This window comes from Talpa occidentalis, unplaced genomic scaffold, assembly GCF_014898055.3.
Source record: "Talpa occidentalis isolate TD23 unplaced genomic scaffold, MPIMG_talOcc4v2.1 talOcc4.8, whole genome shotgun sequence".
Classification (NCBI taxonomy): Eukaryota; Metazoa; Chordata; class Mammalia; order Eulipotyphla; family Talpidae; genus Talpa; species Talpa occidentalis.
In genome coordinates, this window is record NW_023605194.1 from 72695626 (window position 1) to 72711269 (window position 15644).

The window sequence follows — 15644 nt, forward strand, 5'->3', positions numbered from 1 at the left end:
GTTTTCTTGAGCTGCACAGACTTTCTGTGTCCCTCACAAAGAATATGGTTCCTGTCTGTTCCTTGCAGAGCAAATGGATGAGCTATTGCAGCGATGCTTCTTGCACGCTTTGAAGTGCCGTGTCAAAAAGGCTGACCTCCCTTTACTCACCAGCACTTTTCTTGGCAGCCACATGTTCTCCTGCTGGTATGGAGGCACAGGGGGTGGGGTGGGGGCTGGAGGTCAAGGGGCAGGGCTGATGGGGGATCTGGTGGAGGGACACACTGGGGAAGGATGGAGTGGAAGGTTCATCTGGCAAATAGACTAGGCTCTGAGTTTTGGAAATGCTGATAGTAACTGGTAAAAAGAGCTTGAGGAATTTAAAGCATTGCCTCTGCTGGGGGAGGTTGGGCTCACTCTCATAAATTGGGCAGCATGTCCTGTCCAGAAAGATCCTGGGACATTCATCCTACCTCATGCATCTCCAGATTAGGTTGTGTCAGAACGAATCAGTGTGAGCCCCCACCCCGCCCCAAACGCAAGCTGCCAGGAGAGGGAGGAGGATGTGGGGCTAGAACCCGACTTGGAAGACAGAGCCATCTGGGCTCAATGCTCGTCCCCAGAGTGTTGGGGCAACATAGATTTGAGCTCGTTCCTGAGCTTCTCTGAGCCCTAATTTCCAGCATTTGTAGGGCTGTTGTCACTATTATATAACCTGACAGTTAATAAGCACCCAATAAATATTATGATGCCAGGACACTTTCCCTGAGACTGAATTTTTTTTCTTTTTTGAGAATTTTGTTCTGTTTTTCGAAAAATGGTTTTAATGTAATTCTATTTGTATATGGGCTCCTTTAAGTCACAAGTGTAGGGCCTGGGGTGTGTGGCAGGATACTCGATAATTTTCCTGACCTTGCTGTGTTGTAGGTAAGTGGGAAAAGGATCCTAGATACTTCTCTAAGATAGAGGTTTTCACCAGGGTGTGTTCTGGAAGGGCTCCTTATGAATCGCACTGCAAGTTCTAGGGAGAGGGAAAGAGGTCAGGTTCCATCAGGAGCCTGCCCTAGAACAAGGAGAGGCTAGCAGACTTTCTGTGTCAGGAGCCAGATAATAAATAATTCATATTTTAGGTTTTGCAGGTCGTGCAGTCTCCAGTGCAGCTGCTCACCCCTGCCGTTGTCGCGGCAAGGCAGCCACTGACCATAGATGGACGGGTTTGGCCACATTTGGCCTTCAGGATGGAGTGCGCCAAATCTTGTTCTAACTGTCCAAAGAGCTTGGTGTTGGGAAGGTTTACCTTGTAGTAAAATTTTGAGGCCACAGAGGGTTTCTAGTTTGAGAGGCATCTAAAGCTGTTACCTGATACAGTAGCCACTAGCCACATGTGGCTATTTAAATTTAAATTAATTAAAATTTAGAATTCAAGTTCTGCATCACCTTAGTTACATTTCCGGTGCTTGCTGGCCACATGTGGCTAGGGCTACCATTGACGAAACAGATCAAGAACCTTCCATCTTTACTGCAAGGTCAGTTAGTTGGACAGCAGTGTTCCAGTGCGGCCACATCGGCTCACCGCTTGGATGCCACTAGTGGGCCAAGAATGGAACAGTGGCCCTGGGGAGAGTGTGGGGGAGGCTGAGGGAGTGACTCCTTGTTAACTCGCCTTTTCCATCTGCCGTCAGCCCTGAAGGACGACAGTTGGATGTAAAAAAGTCGAGCTACAAAAAGGTAAGCAGGCGCCTTCTCTGCATAGCCACGCAGGGTCGTGTAGGGGCACACGTGACATGCGCCGATGGACATTGGGAAAGCCCTGTCTACAGGGCTCAGACTAGAATTAAGCTTTTTGATTGCAGGTACAAGGGGGGGACGAAAACTCCATGGGCTGAGGTGGTTGGTCGGGCACCCCCCACCTTCTCTCTCTCCGTTCAGCCCCTTTATGTCTGACCAGGGTTCTGAAAGGTGTCACCACTAGTTAGCCTCCAGCAGCGTCTCACTCCCCTGCCCTCAGATGGGGGCCTCCCAGGTCCAAGTTTGTTAAAGGCAGGGCCTGTCACGCACCCCTCCCTAGGATGTCTCGCTGCTGGCACGTCATAGGTGCTTAGTGTGTGTGTGGAATCGATGAAGTCCCTACCACTGCCCTCTCTCCCTTAGCTCTCTAAGTTCCTGCAGCAAATGCAGCAGGAGCAGATTATACAGGTGAAGGAGCTGAGCAAAGGGGTGGAGAGCATTGTGGCTGTGGACTGGAAGCACCCGAGGTGAGTGCAGGGGCCTGGTCACCACAGCCAGCTGGCCCCAGGGCTCCTGGGCCTTGGACTGGGAGTTGGTGAGACGTAGTATAAAATGTGTTTTTTCTTTCCTTCTGCTGGGTTTTAGGATCACATCTTTCGTCATACCCGAGCCCTCCCCGACTTCCCAGACTGTCCAGGAGGGTAGCAGGGAACAGCCCTATCACCCTCCAGATATAAAATCCCTCTACTGTGTCCCAGCCAGCATGACCCTGCTCTTCCAGGAGTCTGGCCACAAGTGAGTTTTTGGAGAGCAGCCCTCTTCTGCCTGCTTGGTGTCCTGGCCTGTAGTTCTCAGCCTGAGTAGTGTCTTCTGTGATGGGCAAGCCTGCTCTGCTCCAGTTTCCTTTTCTCCCAGATCCGCTTCATGTCTCCTTCCTGGGAAGAGGCTCTGGACTAGGTGAATGAGACCTCTCTCTTTTCTGCTTGTGATTACACCCACACAGTCCTGATGGCCTCAGTCAGGGAAAGGGAACAAAGTAGAGGTCAAAAAGCTGAGGAAGGTACCCTGCCGAGCAGGGAGTAAGTCTGGACACTGGCAGTTGGTCTCCACACAGCGTGCGCTAACCCAGGTCGCTTCCCCTCACCTAGGAAGGGGAGCACTCTTGAGGGCAGCGAGGTCCGGACGATCGTCATTGACTACGCCAAGAAAAATGACCTAGTTGATGCAGACAACAAAAAGTGAGTGAACGGGGAGGAGAGCTGTGTTTGTCTTGTTAGGTGTTATTTTTTAACAGACTTAGACACATCTATAGGAGTCTAGAATGGAGGGTGGTAGAGGAGGTCACAGTCTTAGACATAAGTAAGACCAATGGCTTCTAAACCATGAGCCATGGGCACCTAGTTATTTTCTAGGGTGTTCAGATGCATATATGCTGTCGACCTTGACTGTAGACTGGGCAAAATTATCTCAGGTATACCCTGACATTTTCAGGTCAGACTCTGGTATGAGCAATAAGATACAAAGTTTCAAAAATTTTGCTGACGTCTTTGTAGCTTTTGGTAGTATTCTCTATTTTTTAAATAATTGGATACAGAAGGTAAACTGCCTTCACTGTTTTTTAATGTTTTTGATTTACTTTTTACTTTCAAAAGAGCCTCATGGTATGAAGGGTGGAGCTCTCAGACTGATAATCTGGTTTGTTAGAAGCAGAACCGGACCAGGAATACCTACCCATTCTTCCCCTCCACCCCTGACGCTCCCTTGTCCTAGAATGTGTACTTGAACCATCTGAAGAGCAAATTGTTTTATGGGCTGTGTCCTCCAATTCTAATAATTCTGAATGATGACGGGAAATCTAAGATGATTCCTAAATTGATCCTTCGGTCAGAGGAAGTAGGGCAGGGGTTTCTTTATTGCTGCTTCTCTCCCTTTAGTCTCGTGAAATTGGATCCCATCCTTTGTGACTGCATCTTAGAGAAAGATGAACAGCACACAGTAGTGAAGCTTCCGTGGGACAGTCTCCTGACCAGGTAGTGGGAACCGCAGGCCCTCTCCAGGGCCTCAGCCCTCTCCCCTTCATGTATGTTATGTGGAACTTTAGATTGTAACAGTCTTTATTGGGTTCCATAAACAGGTTTGGGTAGAATTCTGATATAGAAGGTCTTGGGAACAATTCAGATCAACACAATGCAGGGGAACTTGAGAGGGAAAGGGAGAAGGGCTATTAATCAAACATAAGAACTTCAAAAAGATTTAGAAGCACAAAGAAGGAAGAATGCTGTGGGGAAGGTGGGGGAGGAATGTCTTAAACTCTTCAAAGGAAAGATTCTTGTTTTCCACAGAACCAAAACTGAAATAGTTTGTGTCAGGAATTAGCAAGTTTCAGCTCTGGGCCAAGACCACCCTGCTGCTCTTGTTTATAAATACGGTTTTGCAGGCACAGTCTCACCTCAGTTATGTGCTACTGTGCATTGTCGTGGGCTGCCTGTGTTACAGGAGCAGAGCTGAGTAGTTCCAGCAGAGACCATGTGGCCTTCGAAGCCTGAGAGTCCCTGACCGGCCCTTTGTAAGAAGGGTTTGTTGGTCCCCATGTATAGAAAATGAAAAATGCTGTTAGATGAAAGGCAGAAATTGCTTGTGGGGAAGGTGTTCTCATGGGATATGTATTATTCAAACATGTCAGAAACTTGTCAGGTAGAATCTGGAGTCAGGTGGCAAACCCTAGATGCTGCCTGGGGCGGGGTCTCAGGAGGACAGGCAGCAGACAGCTCCCAGGGGCTTGAGTAGTGATGTTCCCTTCCTGGAATCAGTGGGTCTCAATTTGTCTGCATTTTTGGGAGCTTTTAAAAATCCGTATACCTGGTGAGAGGTTCTGACTTAACCTGCGTGGGGTGGGGTTCTGACACCCTGCTGATGGAGTGAACGCCAATGTGCAGCCCAGGGCCAGCCACTGCCCCCAAGACCAGCCTGTTCCCACTGCCTGCTCACACGGGGTAGAAGGAAATGGTTTCTCTTGACTTTATCAGTCTACAACTATTAAATCCTGTTTCAGATGTTTGGAAAAATTACAGCCTGCCTATCAAGTGACCTTTCCCGGACAAGAGCCCATTGTGAGGAAAGGGAAAATCTGCCCAATTGACATCACTCTGGCACAGAGAGCTTCTAATAAAAAGGTGATTTTAACAAGATAGTCTTAGTGTCTGTGCTAGACTCGAGCCTCTCGAATGTAACTGGAGGGCTTTAAATTGGCTTCAGACACTGCGGAGGTTACTGATGAAGCGTCGTGTTTGAGCGGCTGGCTGGGTGTGGTATGATGCTGGCCACGCTGGCCATTCACTGCCCTCTAGGATTTTGGTTTAGGAAACTTGCTGGAGCCTGATTCCAAGAGTAAACAGATTTTATTTTTTTCTTAGAATCATGTTCTGGGCTTTCAGCTATTGCTTATTATGTTGCCTCTTGGGCCTTGCCAGTTAAAATAACTTGTAGAGTCACTGAAAGGACAGAGTGTGTTTGGCTTGGCAACGCAAAGTTACAGCGAACGTATTACATCTATTCTCAAATAGATGAAAAGCTGCTGTCCTTGAGAAAAGGAACTCACTTATTCTGTAGTCCTTGAGAGACAGAAATAGGATTATTGGATAGAAATCTCAGTAGGACAGACTTGGGTTCAAAATAAAGCACTTTCTAACTTTGTATTGTGATGAGCATGGGCTTTGAAATTAGAGACCTGGGTTCCAATCGGCCTTTGCCTCAATGTTTGACCTTGATCAAGTTAAATGAGGGTAATACCTACGTTACAAAGCATTGTGAGGATCAAATGAAGGAATCTGCATAGGTCAAGCACTTAGAATACTTCTTGATATATAAACATCAATGAATGAGAACCGGTAATGAAAACCTTAATAACACTTAACAATAGCTGCTATTCTGGAGTGTGTGATTATGTGCCAGACACTGTACCAAGCAATTTCTATGTATATTAACTTATTTAAGCGTTAATTAAAAAATTAATAGTAACAATTAGAATTGTCCAACATTGAAATTGTTGTTTCCTAAAATAGTGAGTTGTTTTCTGCAGGTCTGCAAGCAAAGATTAAATGACCAGTTATTACAAAGAAGATGTATCAATAGTTGGGGTTCAAGCCTCAGATAGGGCTTGGCATCAATATGACCTGGACCATCTCTCTCTGGTCTGGATCCCTCGACAAGCTTAAGGGTATTTGTAGACTTTATTGAAAGCAGCTCTCCCCAGCCTACCCCAATAGTAACACACTTCTCCATCTTTGGGCATGAGTCAGGGAGAACTCTTTTTTAAAGAAACAAGGGGGGGGGGGCCTCCCTGGTGATCTAGGGGTTAAGTCTCAGCACTATCACCAATATGGCCTGAGTTCGATCCCGGCCAGGTTGCTGACCCACATGGTGCAGCAGAACTCTCCTGTCTCACCTGCTGCTCCCCTCAGCAGTGTATTTCAGTAGCTCCACCTGTTCTGCTCCCCACTCTGTCTCCAGTGAATCTTCTTTCTGCTCCGACACCCCGCGTACCTCTGGCCTATACCCCAGTTCTACGCAAAAATTAAAAAATAAATAAAGTGGGGAGGGAGGAGAACAGGGCTAGAGGTGAATCAGAGTTGCCAACAAGAGTTTATCATTGTTAAAGTTGGTGAGGGATACACGCGAGCTCATCATACTGTTCTACTTTTATTTATATTTTTAATTTCCCATAATAATAAAAAAACCTTTTTAAACACTTTGTTTTATATGTGGGAATAGAGAGTATCCCACTAAATTATATAACACATATTTTTGGATGGGGTAGAAAGAATCAATTTAGAGTACAAAAATTAATGATTTGGACGTTGATGGTTATAGGGATGGTGAACATAGTGGGCTAGGGGGCTGCCCTGAGGGCTGGCATGCCATCCGCTCCCCCCGTCAGTCTCCCGCCCCATCCCCACAGGTGACTGTGGTCCGGAACCTGGAAGCCTATGGTCTGGACCCGTGCTCAGTGGCGGCCGTCCTCCAGCAGCGATGCCAAGCCAGCACCACTGTCACGTCTGCCCCCGGCACCAAGGACAGCCTGCAGGTCCAGATCCAGGGAAATCAGGTCCACCACCTCAGCCGGCTGCTGCTTGGTGAGCATCCACCCTCCAGAAGAAGAAATGTTGGTCTAACCTGGCAAACACCTTTCAGCTGACTCAGCTGACTCCAGTTGATAGATTTAGATGGCCGAAGAGCTTCAGCGGTCAGCAGGCAGTGGAACAAATGACAGATGTTTGGGCCTGATCCCAAATTCATTGCTCTCCCTGCCATACCTTAAAGTAGTGTTCTCTCTGGTTTGCCCTTCTCTAGTAAGACATAAAGCAGTTGTTGAGCTCCAGGCTGTGCCAGGCCCTCGCTGGGCTCGTGCAGGCATGCCCCTTCTGTACCGCAGGGGGTACAGAATTGTTTGTTTGGCAGATGAAGGGTCAGAGAGGATCTTGCCCTGAGATACCTAGCTGCTGAGCCCTGGAACGGGGCTATTACCTTTGTTTTGTCGACTCCAGAGCCTGAGTTCTTTCTCCCAGCTCTGGGTCACTCAGTCTCCAGTTTGTCCTCAGTTCGAACTGTCCTCCCAGTCTCTGCCTGAGCCAGCTTTCAGAAACAAATGTGATTACATCACTGCCCTCTAAAAAACTTTCTGCCTCTTCAGTGCTTTCAGAATAATCTAAGCTCAACAAGCACAACCCTTCCTGACCCCGGTCTTCCCTTGAGGCTCTCTGGTAGCTTCCACATCCCCCTCAGCTGTGCTGTTCCCCGAGTCCACTGTGCACCTCCACACTGGGGTGCCCACCCACAACCCAAATCTGCCTGACATTGGCCCAGCTCATGGGTAACAGGAAGCCTGTTTCAGAGCTTGTCCCCTTTTTTCTGAGTTTCCTTAAATTAGTATTTTAAAAATTGCTGGCATCGCACTTTCCATTTGTGTTTCTGTTTCCGGCTAGTGTATGCAACTTGGCTAATTTTTTTCTGGTGTCTAAAATCCTGCTGATGAGTGCCTTGAGGCAGAGACCTTACGTTTTCATTCTCAGGTCTGGTACATAATAAGTACTCAGAAGTCAAATGTATTGCACGGGCTATGGTAGTACCTGGCAGTTAACTTTTAGAGTTGAGCTCCTTTTAATGAAGACCCATATGAAGTGCTGGAAGACTTGGGGGGAGCATAGACAAACACCTGACTTGACCCAATCACACACATTCCCATGAGGACATTCTAAATGCCTGAAGTGCACCTAGAAAGTGAAAACTACTGAAAAACACATGTAGGCCTGGAGGTGTAAGGGCAGATGGTGGTCCCTGAAGGCTTCCTGTAGGAGTCGAGTTTGAGCTGCATACAGAAGAGCAAAACTCTTGGTGGAAGTGGTTTAAACAGAGGCTGGACAGTGGAATGAGTGCGGGGAGTGGGGGGCAAGGGGGGTGGTGGGTGAGGCTGGGAGGTGAGCTGAGCCACCTTTGCTGACCCGGTCCCTGGGGCTTGGGACCAAAGGAGTGACGTTGCGATACAGAGGGGAAGTAGGCTGCACACCACTGAGGAGTTTCTACTTTTTTGCATTGTAGAAGAGTATCAGCTTCCTCGAAAACACATCCAAGGCCTAGAAAAGGCCTCCAAGCCTGGTAAGAAGAAGTGACAGACCCTTGTTTTATAAAGTGGTTCCAGTGGAAATCCAAGCTCTGGGCTGGTAATTTATATGAGCATTTTCAGCTTTTGCAAATAAAAAAATATAATTATTTACCAAAATAAATTTTTATTCTCATCTAAATCTGTTTTGCCTCTTGTTTCCTCTACTTAGTTACAATGTTGTGCTAAATTTTCTAACCGTAAGCATTTTAAATCAGCAGAAGAGGCTGTTCTGGAGAGCCTTTTCCACGCGCGTGGTTTCAGTGGTTTAGATCCTCCCTCCTTTCATGGCCAAACAACCCATTCAAAGTTCAGACAGGTGGGGCCTTCCTGTTTTTAAAGTCACAGCCTCCTGCTCATCTGTTCCTACTATCTCACCTCACCCAAAAAATAGTTCCACCAGTCTCTAAGGGGTTATTCTGATGGAAAACAGAACCTAGCTATTCTCTCAACCAAGACAACAAAAGAAAGAATTCGTCCTAAAATTGCAGCGGAATTTAGGTTCACTAGAAATAAGAAACAAGAAAAGCACTTAGGCCATGCATGGCATGGGACACGATTCTTCCCCAATGCTGGGGCCTTTCCCAGGGCCGCACGCACTGTGGTAGCTGTGATGTGTCCGCAGTGAAGCGTCTCACCCGCCCAATCCCTGGGCTCATGGAAGTGGCCTTTCCCTGGTCATTGGAGGGTCCATAAACTCCCTGAAATGGTGCACAAGATTTTGTGAGATCATTTTCCTAAGCGAGTTCACTGCTGTCAGATTCCCCAAAGGGATCACTAAGGGCAGAAAAGTTCAGAGCCACTGCTCTGTCCCTGCTCAGTTAGCCGGAGGCCTCTCGGTGACCAGAGCAACCCCTGTGCAATAGGAGGGGTAAGAGCTGAGCTGAACTACCAAGAGGTCGGGGAACTTCAATTTACTTCCTTTTTTCTCTTTCATCTTTAAAAAAACCGAGATAAGAAAGACTTGAAAATACCCACAAATTATTCAGCTGGAGTTTGAAAAGGAAGGGATGGATTTGAAAACAAGTGTGAGACAGCTCCTATCTTGTTATTAAGCCCAGCTAGGCCTTTTCACCTGTGACCTCCATAGGAAACTTCATGTCCTCTCTCTGCTGGCCTGAGAAAGCGTTTCTAGACATTTAGCCCAAACAGAGCTTTAATGCAACAAAACCTTTGGACAGCCCGAGTTTGAGCTGAGGGAGGACAGACTATATCGTAATAATGAAATGATGTTAATATGAATACAAATAACATGAAGTACTTTATAAAGTCCTTTCACAAACCTGATGGTTCTACACAATCTTGAAGGGATTGGAGGCTCAGAGAGGTCGTGTCTTGCTTTGTTAATCCCTGCTGGATCCAAAGCCAGCAAGTGGTGGGGCCAGGTCTAGCTCCTCTGACTTGTGCTTTCACTCAGATTCTGCTCTGTGACAGTGCTATCGAGACCTGTGTTTGGAATAATGTTTTTTCAGTAATGATGACACATTTTTATTGAGTCATCTTCCCTGTCCTCCTGTGAATACCATAGGTACACGCAGAAAGGCAGGAGAAAGGTAGGCGGTATCATGCATTCTTTTTCCTAAGTGCTAAGCCAAACTCTAAGTGTGTATATCTATAAAATCAAGGTCAAACTTAACAACTTTGAACTTAGTGACCTCACACTGTAACCAAATGAGTGTCAAAGCGAACACTTGGGTTCACTTCTGGGATTCTAGGTTTTGGCAAAAGTATTGAAAGAGATGCCTCTGGAGGCCTAGGTGGCCAGATGCTAAGTCATGCCGGTTCTTGGATAATTATAAGAATGTGAATAGACAGGGAGGTGGGGCGAGCTGAACGAGCTCTGAGGAGCCTGTGCTGAGTTGGGATCTGTGCCGGGGAGCAGGCAAGAACTTCCTTTTAATGACTTTTGTTTTCTGTGTGGTTGTTTCCACGAGGACTGAGGTTCCTTTGATGAAGCTGGGTAATACTAAAGCGAAAGGAACCGGTTTGGTCCTTGAATCTAGCCTTCTCCCAGGTGAGGAACTCAAACTTTCCAAGACACATTCCTATCTATCTCACTTTATTCTAGAACTAGAAGAATCGCCACTACCTCAGTAGCTTGTCCTGAGCTCCAAAAAGCCCTTCCTCTTTGCTAGCTCAGTCTCTCTCTCTGTCATAAGTTCCTTTCTGCTCCAGCTCTGTGGAGACAGAATAGCTGGTCACCGGGCAGCACCCATCAACCGTGCCTTTAGACAATTTTCTTGAATTTATTTGCTCAGGGGCCTCCCTGGTGGCACAGGGGTTAACAGCGCTATCAAGCTATCTCTCTCCATCCATTGCAGCACAAGTTCTATCCCCAGCCGGCCAGGGAGCTGACCCATATGGCATGGCAGACCTCTCTCTCCTGTCTCGTCCGCTGCTCCCCTCAACAGTGTATTTCAGTAGAACTGCCTGTTCTGCTCCCCACTCTGTCGCTGGTGAATCCTCTCACCCCCCCTCACCTCTGGCCTGCACCCCAGGTATGCATAAATAAATAAATCTTTAAAAAAAAATCATTTGCTCAGTACCATTCATTGCTGTGTTTCAAGAGAAGCCTGCCTGCTGCTGTCGCGCCCCCTCTCCAGTTCCCAATTTCCGTAAGAGGGTGAAGGGACACGTCTCCAGTCGGAATCATTTTTGCAACAAGCTTTTATTACTTTTTTCAAAACCGAGATAAGAAACATATTTAAAAGAAAATACCTCAAAACACTCACTGGGACACTGAGCGACACAATGATAGAAGGCACTGCCAGCATTGCACCCACCCAGGGTGGCGCAGCGAACTTGACGTACTTTCCTTGGAGACTCAGACCTCAGGTGGGGCCTGGGTCTAACTGTGCTTGAGATGAAGTCTGAATTTTCCCATCATTTTCTCAATTCATAAACACCTCTTTACATAGAGAGATATGCCTTTATGTATATATGTACATGACTTAGATTTTCCTTCTTAAAAATAAAATAGCCATCCCCGCTAGAGGGAGGTTCTCAGCAGCATTCACAGCGTGGCAGTAGAGCCGTGCCTTCTACTCATGCGGCGTGGAGGGAAAGTCGTCTCTGCCCTCCCTGTCATAACCTTCAGGGAGAGAGAGCTTTCAAGGAAGGGAAGTGATAAGGCTGAGTATGAGATGGCAGGTAACTAGGGTTTCTGTGGTTTTAAAAGATTTTTAGAAGTCTTTTAAGGCTGCTAGCTTCTCTCACTTTTGCAGCTCTGAGGACGACACACAGTTTGTATGAATGGGGTCAGCATTCCTTCTGGGATCCAAGGCGATGTGGACTTGGCAAGGGTCAGGGAGGGAACTTTAGAGGCTACACGAAGCAGCTCGGGCTTGACCTGCTCCAAGAGGGACTTGGGAAGGCAGAGGACAGCAAAGAAATGGCGTCAGGGCTAAATGGGAAAACTGGCCTTGCTTTGAAAGTGAGAAGTCCCGGCCCTCTGCATCAGAGCCCGCAGCCCAGCCCCCAGCCTGGATGGTTTGGCTAGTTCCAGCTTGAATCTAAACAAGGAGCCAGGACAAATAATTGGGAATCCGCTCTTCCCAGTCAATGCGGTTTGCTATTACTTATTAGAAGTCCAAGTCCAGGGCCTCAGGTGGGGAAGAGGCCTGTGCCCCTTGCCCCGTACTGGAGGTAGGGCTCTCCTGGCCTTGTCCCCCACTCCGCTGTTGTCCACTTCCCGACAGGAGCAAGCCAGCAGCAGAGCCTCAAGCGCACACACACACACGCTGCTCCTGTCTCCTTCTGCAAACAAAAAGGCACTGAGGTCAGCGGGCGGCCAGGCCCACGGGCGCACCGAGCACAGTGCCAGGGGCTGGCCAGGCTTCTGAGCAGAAGACTCCATGGTGGCGAGGGGGAGGCAGCCTTCCCTACAACCTGCAGAGTCCAGAGTCTCACTGGGAGGAGAGAGGCAGTGCTGGAGGCCGTGGGGAAACCGAGGCAGCCAGGCCCTCCCATGCTTTCCAGCAAGGGTGGGGAGGAGGGGGAGATGGAGACAGCTCGGACATAGCTCCAAGCTTTTTGGCTTTCTGTAGCTGATTTCCACAGAAGAGACTGTGTAAATGATAGATGGCTGGTTTCCTTTTGTGGGAAACACTGAGGACGATGGCAATATTAAATGCAAACTTGCAACAAAAAGAGACCATTGGTGATGAAGATGTGGCTAAGGACACTCAAGGGCAGAAACATAACCCCTTTGGGTTTCCACATCAGCAGACTTGGGTGACCAGGGCCAGGGCAGATGGCGGCTCCTCCACAGGTCAGGTGACCCCCGCTTTGGTGCTACTCGCTGGAGCAGCCAGGGCCAGTGGCATCATGAGCCCCCTTTCAGACAGTGAGGGAGCATGATCCTGCTTTCTGGGGTTAGCTCAGACCTGCGGAAGGAGGATCCGACACCTTCAACTCATAAATAAAGAAATGATGGTGGCAAATAAGAAAAACTGAGGAAGACGAAGCCAGCAAAAGAACACGTAGGTCTGAGACCTTCCTCCTTTCCTTTGCCGACTGGGGTGATGGTTCCAGCTGGTGGGAGCCTTGTGGGTGGTGCAGGGGCATGGCGCTCTCACAGAGGCCGCCCCTTGGCCTAGGCGGCGGGTGGCGCCCACGTGCCCACCGGGAGTCTATGCCACATTGGAGCTGCAGGGCAGGCACACGCACCACCAGCGGTGTCCTGAGAAAAAGTGTCTATTGCAAAATAATAAAATAAAAATAAATCCATGGGCACCAGGGAGGAGGAAGCAGGACTGGTTAGCCGGGTTTGCCCTGGCATCCTCTTAAGGCCTCCTCCAGTTTCTGCCTAAACTTGTCGTACTTCTTCTGCACTTGCTGGATTTTGTCCTGTTCTTCTTTTTCCAGGATTGTTAGGAAGTTCTGGAGCTCGGGGATGGAGAAGGCATCCCACTGTGGGTGAGAGGGACAGCGGGGAACAAAAGGAACAGGAGACCAGTTAGAAGCTGTGTCACCGAGGCCCCGGCCTGCCCGCCGCTCTGAGTGGGTGGGCACAGTGTGTGGAGCTGGGTCCCTCACACCACGCCAGCAGCATTGCAAACCCGCCACCTCCTGACAAGAGCCCGTGAGCCATGTTCTCTACTGAGAATCAATAATCTCAGGTTTTCTCTGCAGCAGCACAGATCTTAACAGGCGTGCTGGAGCCCCAGGGGTCCCCATGGGCCTGCTTGCTTGGGGTGATCCCTCCTGGCTCCCAACATGCAGCTGGAGGGGAAATGACTTGAGCTTGGGCTTCTGTGCTTTGGCCTAACGCTCCCTTGATCTCGTGGGTCATGTGAACTCAGGGAAACCACCCATATTCCCCAACCTACTGTGGGACGAGGGTTCGGGCTCCCCCAGCCAGCAGGGCAGACAGCGAGGTCCGGCCACACAGCCTGGCCAGCTCAGGCCTGACGGGAAGAGCCGTAGCTGCCAAGGGCAGAAAGCAAGCCTGACTTTCTCTCGGGCTGACCCAGGTGCTGAGGCCCCGCAGTGCCAGGGATTTCGAGCACAAAGGAATATTAAAATTTATCTGGTTTAATTCCCACCGTGGCTAAATGAGAAAACTGAAGACCACAGAGGGAAGGTGGTTTAACCACAATCACAGAGCTCATGGCAACAGAACCCTAGCTAGAAGCCAGGTCTCTGAACCCTGGGCCCTGTGAGCTTCTATGGGACAACTGTGTTCAAACATTTTCAGTGGAATACTTCTTCCAAACAAACCTTCCACACACTCCAGCATATAAAACAGACAGAGGCAGAGCTGGCTGCAGCAGAGAGAAGGGACAGCACAGCATGCCTAACCCCCAGACCTCCACAGGGACCTCCAAGGCCGCTCTCCCCAGAACCCCAGGGGCATGCCAGCTTGCTCCATTCCATTTACACCACCAGACTGGACCTTTCTTAGCTCCCCTTAGGTGAAGTAGGTCAGTTTTTAAGAACCAGGGAGAGAGAAATGGCTCCAAAATGTCTATACCCAGTGGAGTCCGGAGATGGAACTTGCTAGGCCTTAGGCAATCTCGGAACAAAACAACGGGCCTGAGCACAGCGAGTTTCTCGGCGCCCCTCTACCCTGAGTTTTCAGAAATAAAGCACAAGAAAGAAACCCTTTCTTTCCACAGGCCTTAATAGAAAGAGGCCCTGACTTACTACCCCAGGGCGCTCACTGTCCTGGCTGGAACGCTGACCCCACCCCGCACCCAGGGTCAGGTCCTTGCAGCTCAGTTTCCCCTGCTGCTGTGGCAGGGGCCTGCTGCTGCTGGACAGTGAGGACACCCCCCGACTCCCACACTCCCAGCCCATGGCCCTGAGGGCGGGGGTCATGCTACAGGAAGACCCCACCTACCTCCACCTCTCCAGTTTCATTCTCCTTTAGCACAAAGCTGAGGACATCCGTGTCGGGCCCGGCGAGTAGGCGCAGGTACAGGGGGCAGTCAGCAATGGACAGCTTCTGAAAGAGGACTGCAAGCCAAGAGGGGGTGTTAGGAGTCATCTCTGAAAAGACAGGCTGGGGCCCGGTGACAGGAGCACGTTGGAAACAGAGGAGGGTGGTTATAAGCTGAAGCGGACACAGCGCCCTTCGGGGTGACATGAGCCTGACGAGGGGGAGGCGACAACACTCTCTGTGACTGCTCAGAGCAGGAAGTATGACCTCCCAGGGGGTCATCTCCTGGTGGTGGGGTCTGCCCCCACTCCACAGATAGGGGTGGGAGCCCAGGTGTGGCTTCTCTGAGCCTTGAGTGGAGTGAGTTAGGGGAGCAGCCCATAGCACATGTGTGGCCGCCAACTAGGGGGGCACCTTGTGGGAGGCTGTGCCCCGAACCCCCGCCTCACATGAGGCCTGAAGTGCTCAGCAGGAGCAGAGGGGATGAGGTGGTTTCTGGTTTTGCCCTCTCCTACCTTGCCCGTCCTTGTGTGTCCGCTTGAAGAGCGCAAACTTCTGGGGATTGTCCACGACCATGAACTTCTTGAGAAGCCCCTGGATGACCTCGCTGACCGTGGTGGTGCTGCTGATGTGCAGCTGCTTGATGGCATCCAGTGGCAGGTAGAAGGACGTCCGCTTGTCCGTGGTGGCCGCTAGGTTCACCTCCTTGATGGCGTCGTAGATGGACTGGGGCCTGATCCCCGCAGGCACCGTCACCGGCCGCCGAAGCTTCAGGTGCACTTTGATGAAGCCCGTGTAGGTGCCGTCTTCGCTCTGTGGGTGGGGAGGCCTCATGGGGTCAGGGCCGGGCGGCCTCACGCGATCCTGTCACTCTGGGTCATAGGCCCAGGGGGAGGCTGC

General features: G+C 49.7%; 2 protein-coding genes across 6 annotated transcripts in view; one reads left to right on the top strand and one right to left on the bottom strand.

Moving 5' to 3' along the window:
• EIF2D (eukaryotic translation initiation factor 2D) overlaps positions 1–8504 on the top strand; it is a 42262-nt gene extending 33758 nt beyond the window's left edge. For 2 of the 4 annotated variants that reach the window (XM_054690098.1, XM_037496236.2), the window contains exons 7-15: positions 69–186; positions 1662–1707; positions 2131–2234; positions 2353–2502; positions 2856–2945; positions 3642–3737; positions 4760–4880; positions 6665–6839; positions 8302–8504. In XM_054690098.1, the coding sequence (XP_054546073.1) occupies positions 69–186; positions 1662–1707; positions 2131–2234; positions 2353–2502; positions 2856–2945; positions 3642–3737; positions 4760–4880; positions 6665–6839; positions 8302–8372 (971 nt within the window). In that variant the 3' untranslated portion in view covers positions 8373–8504. Of the gene's footprint in view, positions 1–68; positions 187–1661; positions 1708–2130; positions 2235–2352; positions 2503–2855; positions 2946–3641; positions 3738–4759; positions 4881–5785; positions 5924–6664; positions 6840–8301 lie in introns of those variants that run through there. The other 2 variants (XR_008549843.1, XM_054690099.1) reach the window with 2 other exon arrangements.
• A 2513-nt stretch (positions 8505–11017) lies between these two features.
• Positions 11018–15644, bottom strand: part of RASSF5 (Ras association domain family member 5) — a 62305-nt gene continuing 57678 nt past the window's right edge. For both annotated transcript variants that reach the window (XM_037496148.2, XM_037496147.2), the window contains 3 exons: positions 15260–15557; positions 14706–14821; positions 11018–13273 (listed from right to left, as the gene is read on the bottom strand). In XM_037496148.2, the coding sequence (XP_037352045.1) occupies positions 13121–13273; positions 14706–14821; positions 15260–15557 (567 nt within the window). In that variant the 3' untranslated portion in view covers positions 11018–13120. The remainder of the gene's footprint in view (positions 13274–14705; positions 14822–15259; positions 15558–15644) is intronic.